Source organism: Neolamprologus multifasciatus, chromosome 8, assembly GCF_963576455.1.
Source record: "Neolamprologus multifasciatus chromosome 8, fNeoMul1.2, whole genome shotgun sequence".
In the NCBI taxonomy this organism is placed as follows: Eukaryota; Metazoa; Chordata; class Actinopteri; order Cichliformes; family Cichlidae; genus Neolamprologus; species Neolamprologus multifasciatus.
Window position 1 is genome coordinate 22,121,001 of NC_140446.1, and position 15,591 is coordinate 22,136,591.

Below are 15,591 nucleotides of genomic sequence, written 5' to 3' on the forward strand. Positions count from 1 at the left end.
TGTAAAGAACAAGCAGGTGGGATATTTTACCTGATGCTTTGTGTGAAACTGTAGTGAGTAGATCCAAGTTGTGCCTCAGAGCCTGGGGACCTCATGCGGAGCCAAAATGTACAGAAAGAGAGCTGCTGCTGCTGCTTCTTTTACAGTGTGATGGATAAAACCTTCAGGGATATGATTCATGAAGTGATATGCATTGGATGCATGTGTGAACGGTTCCACAGCTGTTAATGCTTTTTGGAGCTTTTAAAATCAGTGTTGAATAAGAATCCATACAATAACTTTGGGAATCCACGGAGTGACGCTCCATAGGCAGACCGGAGCCTTAGGTTAGTGCTTTTCAAACGTTTTGTCACGGAGGTACAACACAGAAAAAGCCAAAGGCATGCTGTCTGTTCTTTTTGTTGTATTGTGAAGGTATTGTGGGAACACATTTGTGACAATGTATTATAATAATAATGGATTGTATTCATATAGCGCTTTTCAGGACCCCTCAAAGCACTTTACAATTCCACTATTCGTTCACTCTCACACACTGGTGAAGGCAAGCTACAGTTGTAGCCACAGCTGCCCTGGGGCAGACTGACAGAGGCGAGGCTGCCATATCGCGCCATTGGACCTCTGACAGTAGGCGGTAGGTGAAGTGTCTTGCCCAAGGACACAACAACCGAGACTGTCTGAGCCGGGGCTCGAACCGGCAACCTTGCGATTAGAAGACGAACACCCAACTCTTGAGCCACGATCGCCCATTATTACTACCAGTGCAGAGGCCAATTCTGCACTGGCAGTAATAATGTCTGTGTGTTACAGAATCAGGAGCCACACCATTTAGGAACAATTGTGTTTGAAAACCTTCTAATGTGCATATAAAAACTGTAATGCACTCGAGGCAAGCTCCAAAAACACTAGTTTGTACCTCCTTACCGTCGCCATTAAAATGAAACCAAACTGACATAACTGATCCTTTTTTTGTTGTTTTTTGTCATATTGATAAATTAATTTTTCCACACAGGCTGCTGGTCAGTTTGTAGTCCTCTGTTGGGGGCGAGGATCAGAATCAGAATATAATTTATTAATCTTAGATTGACTGATAGGTCTACAGCGCTGTTTCTCAAGGACAAACAAAGGAGAAAAAATGTTTTAATATGCGCAGCGTCACTCCTCCTTTCTTCTTTTTCTTTCTAGCTGCTCCCTTTAGGAGTCGCCATAGTGAACACTGCACTAGCTCTAATTCAAAAATCAAGCCAGCAGTCCGAAATATTCTGCTTGTGTCTTTTTAGCCGTCAGTCATGATGATGGAGCGGTGCTGCTGCTCCACGTGAACACATTCAATTTTAAAGCGTGCAGAAGTTTGGGAATGAACTTGTGACACGTGTGTGTTGTAAGTGTTGGTTGAATATGGAGATGAGATGAAATGATAGCGGGGCAGATTCGATTATATATATTATATATAATATATATATTATAATGCTAATATAATTGTGATGCATCAGTGGAAAAATGAGCTAACAGTGTGATCGCTGATGCCCAACACCATCATCCATCAACACAACCTTGATTGGACTACCAGCGCAGGGTTCAGCTCTCAACTCGTGCTTTCCTCCTCTCTCACTGTCTGCCAGGTGACCTATGGCTCTTTCGACTACACCTCCCTCCTGTACCTGTCTGACTACGGCTCTGACTTCACTGGAGGTAGATTTGTCTTCATGGACCAGAATGGCAACCGGACTGTGGAACCACGGGCAGGTATTAGAAGCTGAATCTACCTAACACACGTTCTTCTTTAGCTTTAAGCCTTTTTTTAATGCTTGACCTGCTTAAAGACAGGATGGTGTAAACGCAGGCTGTCGACGTTAACACCTGATAGCTGCTTTTGTTCTCATACGCCTAAAAGTTAAAGTAAATGATGTGAGACAGATAAATTATTTCATTATCACAGCAGAGTTAAAAATTATAATTGCTGAGCTGCATTAGGGAGCCTGGAGGTGGTTTTAGCACACTAATATGTGCAGCAAAGTGGGCGTAATCCTCTGTAAGTGGGTAATCAGCAGCACAGACTGTAGCACAGAGCGCATGCAGGGGATTTGGTTTTTTATTGAGCTTTTAGGACCTAAAAAGTAACTACACGTGGTCTTTTTTTAGAAGTAACGTGATCTGTCAGTATGATCTGTCTGTGTCTACACTTCGCATTAAGGAAAAAAAATGGGCAACACTATAAGCAAATGAACACCTTGAAGACTGAAGCAGAAAAGCCGAGAGGGGCAACTGCTTTTTAGACAATTTAAAGCGGAGGAGTTGAATCCGTCCTCAGGGGGAGCATGCAGAAAATCGGAAAAGTTTCCAAGCTGGTCACTCTAAAGGAATGTGACACAGCATGTAAACCTGTTTTATTTATATACTGAATTGGATGATATTGAAAGTGAGCAATAAATTGTTCTTCCTGTTTAACATATGGCACGCCATGCTTTTTAAAGAGTGATTGGATTCTTTTTCTAGTTATAGATCTAACATGGCTTTTTTTTTTTTAAAAAAATCACATTTATTTAATTATTTCTGTTGTCCATTAAGTCTAAATGTAATGTCTGCGCTTTCTGGGGTGAAATACTGGTTACTTCACATTTTACTCTACTTTGCTCTGTCATTACTCTGTCTGTCAATACTTAATAGAGGCTCTCCAATATACAGACGCACTTAAGATACTTGCTTTTAAGTAGAGAGTAAAGATGTAAGACAGAACTAATTATCAAATATCAATAAGGAATTATTATTAAATAGATAATAACTGAGTCGTTGGTAATGTGCACCTTTTTTACTTTTCCTTATTTTTTGTGGATGCTTCCAGGCAGAGTGAACAACATCCACCTGCCACACTGACAGCTTTAAGATGTAGCACAGTTTACAGGGGGCACATATATTAAAACAAATAGCAAATATGTCCTGTCTTCTGTAATATATGCACTGTTGCACAGCCAGCAGACATGGAGCCCTGTTAAATGATCCTTCTTTGGTTTCTTTATCAGAAAAAGTTTGGCTTAAAGGCAGAGGAGCTGAAAGGAGCTGGCTCATTTCAGGGGATGGATCAACTGAGGGGCCATCTATCATATTAATAAAATGATTATGATTAAGTTATGTGGAGTCCAGGGATAAAAATATGAAGCTTTAGGAAGAATAATAGGACCACGTCAATCATTTATTATCCACAAATCTTTCCACATGATTCGTAACGAAGTGTAACGAAGCGTAACGAAGCGTAACTAAGCGCTCCATCAGGACTAAAACGTGTGTAAATAGGAAAAACTGAACAGATGACAGCAGCAGTTTGTTTTCTTAAACTGAACTAAGAAGAGGAATAAATATGAGAACACTTTGCTGCTGTTTGATTTTTGGAAACTGGTTTTTGGTAATAAAAAACAGCAAGTCAAAATATTAGGGATATCCACTCTCACTGGGGAGCTCATATGGTGACTTCATGTTTTAAACTTTGTAGGTTGAGCATTCATCACTGTAACAGTAGATATATCACAGAAAATAAAGAAAACTATAATAGCTCCCCTTCAGTGTAAAAAGGTTGTTACTAGGGCTGCCACAAACAATTATTTTGATAGTCGACTAGTCACTGATTATTTTTGCGATTAGTCGACTAATCAGATCATGCATCCACTGGACGTAAAACATACAGCTTATTGCACCAGCATGCATCTGCTCTTATATAACTATCATTAGCTTACAGCTTGAAGTGTTTAAGGTATGTGCTAACTAAAAATAAAGTTTCGGTGAAGTTTAATAAGTTAGGGAGAGTTTAATAAACTCATTGTTATCTAAAATATAACAGGACACCGGAGTATATTCTGGATCATCTCACACTTCTGATAATCAGTTGTCTGCTTGATGTTTATTCAGCTGTGTAAAAACTATAACTTTAATCTCAGCCAAACCGATTTACTCAGGAACAAATAAAATACTAAAAAAAGCCAAACAATAACATTTTTAAGTTATCTAAGTGACTTATATATCATGTTTAACCTGAGTAGCGAAAACGATTTGCCGGAGTCCGGTGTTCTCACGGCTCTAGTGAGCCTAGCCCCCGGCTAGCTATCGAGCTAGTGGGTAACAGACGTCTCCGAAAACGTCGGAGCGCTTTTGAAAATATGTGGTGTCTTGATAAACTGAGCAGATATTTGAGGTTTACACAGCTACATTCTCGTCTGAAAATATGTTAAACGTTTATTTTGTGACCCAGAAAGAATAATAAGAGTAATATTAAAACTAACTAGCTGCCGCCATTGTTGTAAAGCTGGGCTGCGCTATGAATTCTGGGACACAGCTTCTTCTTCTTCGGGGTTTAACGGCAGCTGGCATCCTTGTACATGCAGTGCTGCCATCTTCTGTTTCAGTCCGTTATTACACTCTTAAATCCTACTTATTCCTGCGTCTTTTGTGATCTTACAAAGCTTCAAACGATGCGTCAACTATTAAATTAGTCGTCGACGATTTTAATAGTCGACGTAATCGTGGCAGCCCTAGTCGTCACTGAGGAAAATTTTGAACTCAAAAGCTTTGTGTGTCGTATAGTCTGCTGATGGTGGAGACCTCACTGTAGGGGAAGAAAAGAGGTGACGCTCCAAAGGGTCATGGTTTGTAATATTTGTGTGACCTAGCTTTTGTGCAAAAAGTGTGCAAAAACTCGGGGCAGCTTCCTTCTCGGCTCATATTCCCCCGCGTACAGCGTCACTCCTGAACGATTCTGTATGGGAAACATCGCCTGAGGCGTTTTCCTTCTTCCTCAAAGTAAAACTTCCTCTCGATTACTTCTGACAGCAAACCATCCCAGACTGCCTCCGCTCACCTTGTCCCTTCTTGAACTTCTTTCTTCACCGCTTTTCGCTCTCTCCCTTTATCTCCCCCACTGTCCATCATCTTGTGCCATTTACACCAAGTCTTCTGCCACTTTTAATCAAAAGCAATTCAGAAAAATGATATTTTACTACTTCTCTTACCTTAAATGCTTTTTTTGGGCCTTTTTCTCACCTCCATTTAATCTCTGCTACCACTCTCGCTCATGCGTCATACTCGGTGAGCTGCAGTGAAGGATCCTGGGCTGCTGACACTGTCTTGGACATCGACTGAAGGACGTATGATAATAAAGAATGACTGCAGCGTGTCTGCCTTCTAGTCTCCTGTGACGGGTTTTGGTGAATAGCTCAGCCGTCTTGTATCGGCGAGGTGAGAATAACCTCCAGACAGCAAAGAGGGCGACATGAGCAGGATTTTTAAACCCAGTGAACATTGCAGGAGGAAGAGGAAGGTGGGGAAGAGGGTCATGGAACAGTGAACTAGGAAAAGTACAGTCTGTCCCCTTGATAGATTTTTAAATGCTTGAATCTGTAAAGCTGGTAAATCCTAACCTGCTATGTGTGTGCGTCGAGTAGTAGACATGATACAGGCTCATTCATAATTCATCAACATCCCATCATTTTATTTTCTCCACTAAAATCCACCATCACCTCATCAAGAAACTGTTTGGGATGGATCCCAGGTAGCTCACTGACATGTTTTGACTTGATAAGAGTCTGATCCTCATATCTGGATGGATGATTAGTTTGCCGAGATAATCATGTCTCTTCGAGGCGACTGCAATGAACAAGGTGTAATTATAACACCAGGAAGACAATCAGGACTTTGTCAGAGAGCGCAACAGTCAAGAATGTAATGACAACGAGCAGTAGGGGGACAGAGGTGGTGTTCAGACTTCAGAGGAAAAAGTGGAGGATTAGATGAGATGATGGATAGATTTGTGGAATGTGAAAAGTGCCCCCGATAGGGCGAGAAGATAGGTCAGACACAGAAAATGGCTGGGAGACAGATAAAGAGTCAAAACAGTGTGTGATAGCGTGAGAGAGATGGTGTTTGGCTGGGAATGGCAGATACAAACGGTAATAAAAGGACAGAGCGAAAAATACACGTCTACCAGTTAGAGGAGCCAGCAGCAGTTAACCTGACTGCTTGGATAACCACGGGGGAATTAGATAACCTCAGCTGGGCAGACACCTTAAAACGGCCGGTCTGACCTTGCCCGCTGTGTACAGACACACAGTGTATGGAGTGAAAATATGCGCATTAATCTCTCACTCCGAGAAGGTGTGTTGTTTTAAAGATGCTGCTAGTGTGTGTGGGCGAAATCATACGATCGATACGATGCCTTCAATGTTAGTCAGAAATGACCGTATGTGGAAGATCAGCTTGCAGTGTTACAGGAAGTTGTAGGATTCTGCAGGTAGTTTAATTAAAGGCACAGGAAGCACAGAGTGAGGAGGGGCCTAGCAGACGCCGACTGGATACTTAAATGTACCTACTACACAACTGCCATAAAGGGAAAGGACACCAAAACCATTTTTTTGCCAGGGTCTAAACATATATTTCATAGCTGGGCACTTAGGGATCAACTTCCTTTTGTATACAGCCTCAAGTGGCCACTGGAACTTAATTTAAAATCCTTCTAACATTCAAGGTCTTTAATATACAGGCCTCATCTTATTTTAATGACCTCACAGTACCGTGTCATCCCAGTAGAGAAGTTCGCTCTCATACTGTTGGCTTACTTGTGGTTCCGAGGATATTTAAAAGTCGAATGGGAGGCAGAGCCTTCAGCTTTCAGGCACCTCTTCTGTGCTGCCAGTTTGGATTCGGGAGACAGACACCCTCTGTACGTTTAAGATTAGGCTTCAAACTTTCCCTGTCGATAAAGCTTATAGTTAGGGCGACACTAAATCCTCCCTTTGTTATGAACAAGCACTTGGTGCTTGTTCATAGCGAGTCTTTGATTGTTGTATTATTGTAAGGTTTTTATCTTACAATATAAAGCGACTGTTGTTGTGAATTGGCGATATATAACTATTACTGAATTGAATTGAACTGAACTGAAGAAACTGTAGACTTTTAGCATGTCTGCACTCGGTTGATTTTTCGTCTCTGGAGGCTGCCACTTGGTTAAAGTGAGAATTATTTATAGAATTAAGAGGTAAAGGAGTCCTTGAATTTTGTATAAAATGTGGTTCCTCATGTTTCATCACAGCTTAACAGATTAACATCAACGTAACGGTGGCTGGATCCCACACTTCTCATTTCTGTAGCTGTTTGTTAGACTCCTGTCTAATGCTCATTTCTTTTCAATGACAAACAGATTTTGTGTTAAGATGCTTTCATGCCTGCAGCACTGCCTTAAAGTTTTCTACAGGTGGATGTGAGAAAGCAAGTTAGCTTTTAGCCTCCCAGCTCTGGAATCCAAAGTCTGTGTGGTTTAAGACTGCAGAGATGTGAGAATAGCACAACTAACTGACCAGAGAATTCACAGTAATTGTTTGTGCGTCATGCGTCCTGCTGCATGCCCCCCACTTGTCTAGTCAGAGCTCGCCTGAAGAGGATTTTCTCCTTCTTGTTCTACAAATGACGGGAAACAGCTTTGGATGACATCTGTACTTGATTCTTGTAAAATCATTTATGACTTTAGTGTCGAGTGTAAGCCTGTATAAATGTATCGAGAGCTCGACAGAGTTTCATGCATTTTCTTCCCATTTAGCTTTGCGGTGCGTTGAAGCCTATCCTGGCTGTCACTGGATGGGAGCTGAAGTGAAGCCTGGACAGGTTGTCAGTCTATCACACAGCTAACACACACCGACAGACAGCCAGCGGTGAGACGCCCAAATGCTACTGAAAATGTCCAGAATAATTTTACAGTGAATAAAACAAGAACATTTTGCAGCTCTGTTCTTCTCTGAAGCTCACGGTGCTAACACTCTCAGAGTCATAATGCTAATAAGGTGATGTTTAGCAGATATACATTTTCCAGCACTCGCCATCTTAAGGTGTATCCAATTATCGTTAAAAGAAAAGAGTGAAACTGATCCGCTTAAGCTGCTCTTTAGACTGACGCATGGTGACAAATGGAAAGCGACTACACTCCTTTCAGCCTTCTCAAGGGTTTTAAATTGAAGTCAGTCACAATGTAATCCAGGTAATTGCATCTGGGAGCACATTTTTCTGTCCTGTCTGCTCAAGCTTAACGTGATCTATCTTTATCTTACTTTTATCCCTTTCATCTCTGGTTACACCAAACACCCTCTTTAATTCTTCCCCAGCTGATTACTTATAAGGCTGTGGGAGTAATAAATTGACTGGACATTGTGTCAATGTGCCGCGCACCTTGTGACTGTGCCAGCAGTCTAAAGAGCCGTTTCGCTCCAGCAGGCGATTTTGTTATTGGCACTGGATGAGTCACGCGTCGTTTAGCATCTTGTTAGAATTGTGCACTCATCCCAGTTGGGTCTGTGAAGTTCAAGAGCTCATTAAGTGCTAATCAGCAGCATGTGGCTGTTTTTTATTATTAAAAACAAAAACAGTCTGGTGGCGTTACTTGAAGCATTTCGTGCTGATCACTATTACGCATCGTAGTACCTCTGTGATGGTATTAATTGGATCTTCTTCTTTTTTTAAAAAAGTCTCTTATTAGCAGGTCCAAGAGAGACGACAGTGTTTCTGCAGGTTTTTTCTCCTACTGTCTCAAGTGTTATGACATACTTTTTTTTTGTTCACTTCCTGTTGATGGCGTTTACATTTATCTAGAAGACATTTTTGTACGTGGTCGTTGTTTCTCTGAATGTTTAACCGTGTTTGATTCTCAAGGCAAATTCGTTCATTTGAATAATACACAACAAAAGAAAAAAAAATCATCATGGTGCACATAATCACTTTATGAGACTCCAAATGGCAGATTTCACTGTGATGTTAAAAAATAAACGTGTATTCAGGGAAAAGTTTTGACTTTGCATGCCCTTATATGGCATCAAACTTTTGATCCTAATGATCGGATACCCACAGATAACGGAGAATTTCCTAAACACAGTCAAAGTAAGAATCACCTAAAAAAAAACATTTTACAAACTATTAGTAGAACTAAATCTTATGTGGAAATTTTAACTGTATTTTTAGGGGTGGGTTTCAATAATCGATTTATCGATTAAAATCGGTTTTAGTTTGAATAAAGCGATATCGATTCATTAAAATCCTGAATCGATTTTTAAATATAAATGTATTTTGCCAGAAACCCAAAATCTCAGGTTAAACCTCACAAAACTATTTCACCAACCACCAAACAACTAAAACAGCAAACAAGAGCAGGTAAACGGATTCCGCAAAAAGAAATGAACACAAAGCGCGGGCTCGACGCATCAGAATCAGTGAGCTGTCGGCTTTCTCACACCACCGGGGCTGAAAGCCGACAGCTCACTGATTCTGATGCGGCCGATCAGCGCTTTGTGTTTACGTCTTTTTTTGCACTCGATTCTGAAGCTGCAGGTTTAATCACTCTCCAACCAAAATTGACTGAACCAGCAGCAAAAGAAGATCAAATCTAAGCTTCACATTTCACTTCACATAAACATCGTCATGAATTCTCTTTTACTTTTGCTGTTTTACTTCCACCACGATAAGAAGCTCTCACACATCTCTCACAAGTGTCAGTACTGATAAATGATCAGAATTATAATATTTTTGACAAAATTTCCCCGATTCGAATCGAATTTAAATCGTGGATCGAATCAAATCAATTCTCGAAATCAGGGAGGATACCCAGCCCCGTGTCTTTTAGAAGTAAAGTGTACATTTTTTGCACAAGTAGTAGCGCTTATACTGCCTGTTTAAAATCAACCAAAAGCACTTCAGTGGATCTGATTATTTCAAGTGTTCTGATACATAAAAGCTTGGAATTTAAAGGTCTGCTTTTTTAAAATTTAACTAACCAATGGTAGGTGCCAAACCTTGAACTTACCACTACTACATTATGTCGGCTATCTGCCAAACACAGAGCCCATGCACTGCTTCATCTACATATTGAAAATAACTCACTTCAGCTTTACTGCTTAAGTCTTTTTCTTTCTTGTCCTAAAAAGATGAGCATGTCTTGTTTCACACATTCCTGCTTCAAAAAGCACACATCACCAGGGAAAAGTGCGCTAACATTAGTTTGAAGGCTAGATGCCTAGTTTGCTGCTTGGTCGCAGCGCATTAAACTCCATGTAAACAAAGCTGCAGCTCTCACTGAGGTCTAGTTGGAGGCGTGTGGTCCTTACTTTCTCACTCCATCCATCAAAAATTAATCACAGTTTCTCTCGCTCTGCTACCGGACCGCAGCCTGCTGTCAGTCAAACACTGACACACTGACACACATGACAAACTTGTTCCCAAACCACTTTTCTTCCTTTCTGTGAAAAAAGAAAATTCCATGAAATAATAAAAAAAAACTATTTTTTTCACTTGACTTTAAAATTATATACATTGGACTTTTCTATTATATAAAATTAAAGAATTAAAAAAAATCATACAGTGTACTACAAAATATCAATGCTATACATTATTAAGTACATATTATATTCAGCAATGGGGGTGTCTGGCCCATTGCTACGGGCCATTCAGTCCTTATACGGTTGCAAGAGCTTGGTTCGCATTGCCGGCAATAAGTCGGACTTGTTCCCGGTGGGTGATGGGCTCCGCCAGGGCTGCCCTTTGTCACCGATTCTGTTCATAATTTTTATGGACAGAATTTCTAGGCGCAGCCAAGTGGCGGAAGGCTTTCACTTTGGTGGTCTCAGGATCTCATCTCTGCTTTTTGCAGATGATGTGGTCCTGTTGGCTTCATCAGGTGAAGGCCTCCAGCTTGCCTTGGAACGGTTCGCAGCCGAGTGTGAAGCGGTGGGAATGAGAATCAGCACCTCCATATCTGAGGCCATGGTCCTCAGCTGGAAAAGGGTGGAGTGCCCACTCCGGGTCAGGGACGAGACCCTGCCCCAAGTGGAGGAGTTTAAGTATCTTGGGGTCTTGTTCCCAAGTGATGGGAGAAGGGAGCGGGAGCTCGACAGACGGATTGGTGCAGCGGCTGCAGTGATGCGGACGCTGTGCCGGTCTGTTGTGGTGAAGAGAGAGCTGAGTGTAAAAGTGAAGCTCTCAATTTACCGGTCTATCTCTGTCCCTACCCTCACCTATGGTTATAAGCTGTGGGTAGTGACCAAAAGACGAGATCACGAATACAAGCGGCGGAAATGGGCTTCCTCCGAAGAGTGGCTGGCCTCTCCCTAGAGATAGGGTGAGAAGTTCGGCCATTCGGGAGGGGCTCAGAGTAGAGCCGCTGCTCCTCCACATCGAAAGGAGTCAGTCTGCCCCAGGGCAGCTGTGGCTACATCTGTAGCTTGCCTCCACCAGTGTATGAATGTGAGAGTGAATGAATAGTGGCATTGTAAAGCGCTTTGGGTGCCTTGAAAAGCGCTATATAAATCCAATCCATTATTATTATTATTATAGGTGCATCTGACAGGGATGCCTCCTGGGCGAGGTTTTCCGGGCATGTCCGACAGGGAGGAGGCCCCGGGGCAGACCCAGGACACGCTGGAGAGATTAAATCTCTTGGCTGGCCTGGGAATGCCTTGGTGTTCACCCGGCTAAGCTGGAGGAGGTGGCTGGGGAGAGGGAGGTCTGGGCTTCTCTGCTTGGGCTGCTGCCCCCGCGACCCAGCCCCGGATAAGTGGAAGAAAATGGATGGATGGATGGATGGATATTATATTCAAGAACCAGTGATAAACTAACAAAGGAAATAATAAAGGAAGCTGAGATCAAAATAAATTTTACAACAGGGTATTTAAAGAGAGGCAAATCTGTAGATACGCAAGTTAAAACATTTAGCTCCTGTCATGCTGTGTCACAAAAATCTATCAGCTTCTCTCCTGATGCTTCTGACAATCACAATCGGAAATAGAGGACAAGCTTATTAAAGCCATTTGATGGCAGTTGAAGCTCTATGGTTCAGCTTTACTGTTAGACCTGTACTCTTGCTCATCCCGTTGGTGATTATGGGCAAATATTCATGGGTTAATGGCATGACACATGAGTAGCATGAGGCAAAACTTCCCCTATACATTTAATGACGACAATGTTAAGTGTCACGTCAGAGGTTTAGCAGTGCTGCGTATCCTGTAAATGGTAGCATATTCAAGCTAAACCCAGAATACTCTCAATCTTTAGGAAGTACTATCACTTAAGCGTTAGCTTTGGAGGATAAATTTCCTCCATAGAACTGATTGTTGACCCAGGTGCTTCAAGAATAAGCTCAGGTAGTGGAATTGTTTCTCTAAAGTTTTCTGTTTCATGGGAAAATTTCTATTGTGGAAACCCAAATCCTTAAATAACAGAAATGTACTGATGCTTTACTCCTTTTCATGACACCACAAAGTGCTAAAATACTATTGGGAAAGACTGCAGGTAAAGCAATAATTACAACATATAGTTTTTCTGTTTTTAAGAAGTAGCAGTTTTGCCTTTTTTCTGTTAATAAACATGTTGCATTTATTATGAAGACCTTTCTATTTGTGCTTTTAATGAAGAAAGTACTATTTAGACTCTAGCAGACAAGATGATGTGGCTGATATTGTAAGGTAGTTATTAGGTAATTATAGAAGTGGATGTTTGATGTTACATAATTTTAAAAAATGCATTACTCGTTGGTCATCAGTATTTTATAGGCTAGAGCAGGAGTGGGCAACTCCAGGCCTTAAGGACCGGTGTCCCTGCAGGTTTTAGATGTGTCCTTGATCCAATACAGCTGATTTAAATGGCTAAATTACCTCCTCAACATGTCTTGAAGTTCTGCAGAGGCCTGGTAATGAACTAATCATTTGATTCATGTGTGTTGACCAAGAGTGATATCTAAAACCTGCAGGACACCGGCCTTTGAGGCCTGGAGTTGCCCACTCCTGCCCTAGAGTAAATACAAAATTTAGTTTTTAAATGATAATTTTATTGTAGAAAAAAGCATGAAGTGAAGCAGGCTAAAAGAAAAAGAAAACAAAAAGAAACAAAGTCAGTAATATGTATCACTGTGGAAAGAGTTACAAAACCATTTCTAAGGCTTTGGGACTCCACTGAACCACAAAGAGCCATTATTCACACAACGACATCTGAAGAACTCCACGGCTAACTTGTCAAAGTTCGTGATTCAACAGTAAGAAAGAGGCTGGGCGAAAATGGCCTCCATGTGAGAGATCCAAGGAGAAACCCACTGTTGACCAAACGGAAAACAAAGTCGCACATTTGCCACAAAACATCATTGGAAGGTTTGAGTCCCGTTCCATCTGGTGTAAAACTAACTAAAAAGATCATAGCAACAGTCAAACATGGTGGTGGAAGTTATGTGGCTGCTTTGCTTCTTCAGGACCTGGATGACTTGCTGTAACTGACTGAACCTGACTTCTACCAGAAAACCCTAAAAGATAATGTCCAGCTATCAGCTTGTACCCTTCATCTGAAGCAAAATTGGGTTATGCAGCGGGACAATGATCTGAGACACAGCAGCAAGGCCATCTCTGAACGGCTCTAAGTGACAAACTGTTGGTTTTGAAGTGGCCCAGTCACAGTCCGGTCTCCAATCTGATTGAGATTCTTCGACATGACCTTCATCAAGCCGTACATGCTCAAACAACCACCTCCAGGGTGGCTGAATTCAAACAAAGAAGAGTGGGCTTGAGTTTTTCACCTCTTCCACAGTGAGGTGAAAAACTCATTCCCAGATATCTTAAGTGCTCAATTTCAGTTCATGCTGCCAAGGATGGCACTACCAGTTATTAGGTGTAGGGGGTAATTATTTTTTTCTCAAAATGCTTTTTTCCCCTAATTATCACATTTCAAAACTGCATTTTGAATTACTATTATTATCCTATCTACACTAGAGTCTTTATTGTGTTCACGCTTGCGCTTTTTTGTTTAATTCCTTCTCCTTTTTCCCTTATTCTCAGAGTTTGCAGCATAAATTCTGTTGTTATACAGCGAGCACCTCTGATGTCGTCAGCTAATGCTATCCAGGGAGATTCAAACTCTCTTACACAGACACACAAAGACACACAAATGTATAAAGCACCTGTAAGGGAAATTATAGCAACAGAATGGGGGCTCAGTGATTCCAGCTGTTTATTTATGGCATAAGATAATGAGATATTCTCTTCAAAAGGTTTGAGACACTGTAAGTTTATTAGCAAACCAAGAGTCTGAAAGAATTCTGAATAAAAATCTACAACTGTGGGCTTGCTGCTTAAACTTTCCAAACTGAATGGAAATGTCTTATCTAACACAGAGCACAGGTAAAACAACACCGGTTAGTAACTGGTAGTAGTTCACGAGATGACCTGGTGACGCAGAGCTTCTGATAAGTGAAGAAAATCTATCCCGAGGAAACCTCACCAGACTCAGACTGTTTGTTTATTTATGAAAAAAAAAACGTTTCAGTCAAAGGAAATGCATTTCAGTCCAATAAAGTGAAACCCTAGAATAAGTAAATTGCTTCCAACTGCTTGTCTTTGTGTTTGCTTCCCTTATCAATGGTTTTTGACTCCACCATCATTGCAAATACTTTTTTTTTTTAAATAATAGCTTCACCTTATTTACTTTCTTTTTGCAAATGAAAGGAAAATATTACAACCAGACAGAGGGAGCACATGGTTTACCTTGCTTTGCATAATAACTAGTTTGGCTCGAAATAAACATCCAGCTTTTGTGATTGTAGTGAGAGTTTTAGGGGGAGTGTTTGAACCGTTTTAAGGCTTATAAACTATATTAGTCTAAACCTGGAAGCAAGGTATAATCTGTCGAAAGGTTAAAATAATAACAATAATTTTTAAAAAGTGCATACCAACGCTTTCAAATTGGATGTTATAGCAGTTTCTCTATGAACAGCATAGCCGTTTAGTAAGCTATCATTAAGTCAATTAAACCTCTGCTTCTATGGTGTTGGTATGGTGTTAGAGTTGTCTCGAGACCCTTACCATTTTACCAGCGAGTTGATATTATTGGCTGATATTAACATTTTGCTGAAATATCAATATCGGAATTTATTAAAACGATCAGCCTTTATTTCAGAATGCCAGATTTTAAAATCACCAAATATCAGTGTTAAAAATCTCTGGTCGGCCTCTGCCAAGGACGACTGTGTTCTCAGTGAACAGGTTAAACCAATCGTTTGCAAACTACTTCCACTATGTCCCACTTTAGAAGTCAATAATAGTTCACATGCTTCATATTTTAATCATTTTTTATAAATCAGCAATATAAAAGAAAATTTCAGTATGCACAAAAGTATCAGCAATTTAATTTTTTATCATATTAATTCAATACAGTTTGACTCCGGGTTTTTAGCCTGGTCACCCAAGACCCAACTGACGTTTTTCTGTCCCCACCCCCACAGTTTGACAACAACTTTTTAAACTAATGAGAAGTGTTTAACCAGACTAACTGCTTATGCTGCCTCTGGTGTGTATACCAAGCTTCGCTAGCTGCGTCCTTTCTTGACGTCTTGCCACTTGATACTCCCTTTAGGCATTTATTTTGGGTTAAGACCAGATACGTATCTGAAGGAAGGTTAGGGAGGCCATAACTTTATATACATGATCAGTAATTCATAAAAACTGAATGTTTGCAGCCAGTTAAATCTCATAAGAATCATTTAAAAAGTTTGCTGACTTTTCACCAGAAAGAGGTTTTAAAAATCTTTTTTCCCCACACGTT

General features: G+C 40.8%; 1 protein-coding gene across 1 annotated transcript in view; it reads left to right on the forward strand.

Annotated features, from left to right (window-relative positions):
- ogfod3 (2-oxoglutarate and iron dependent oxygenase domain containing 3) overlaps positions 1-15,591 on the forward strand; it is a 36,038-nt gene that overhangs the window by 17,743 nt on the left and 2,704 nt on the right. Inside the window, exon 8 of the mRNA XM_085170088.1 lies at positions 1,620-1,743. Coding sequence (XP_085026214.1) covers positions 1,620-1,743 — 124 coding nt within the window. The remainder of the gene's footprint in view (positions 1-1,619; positions 1,744-15,591) is intronic.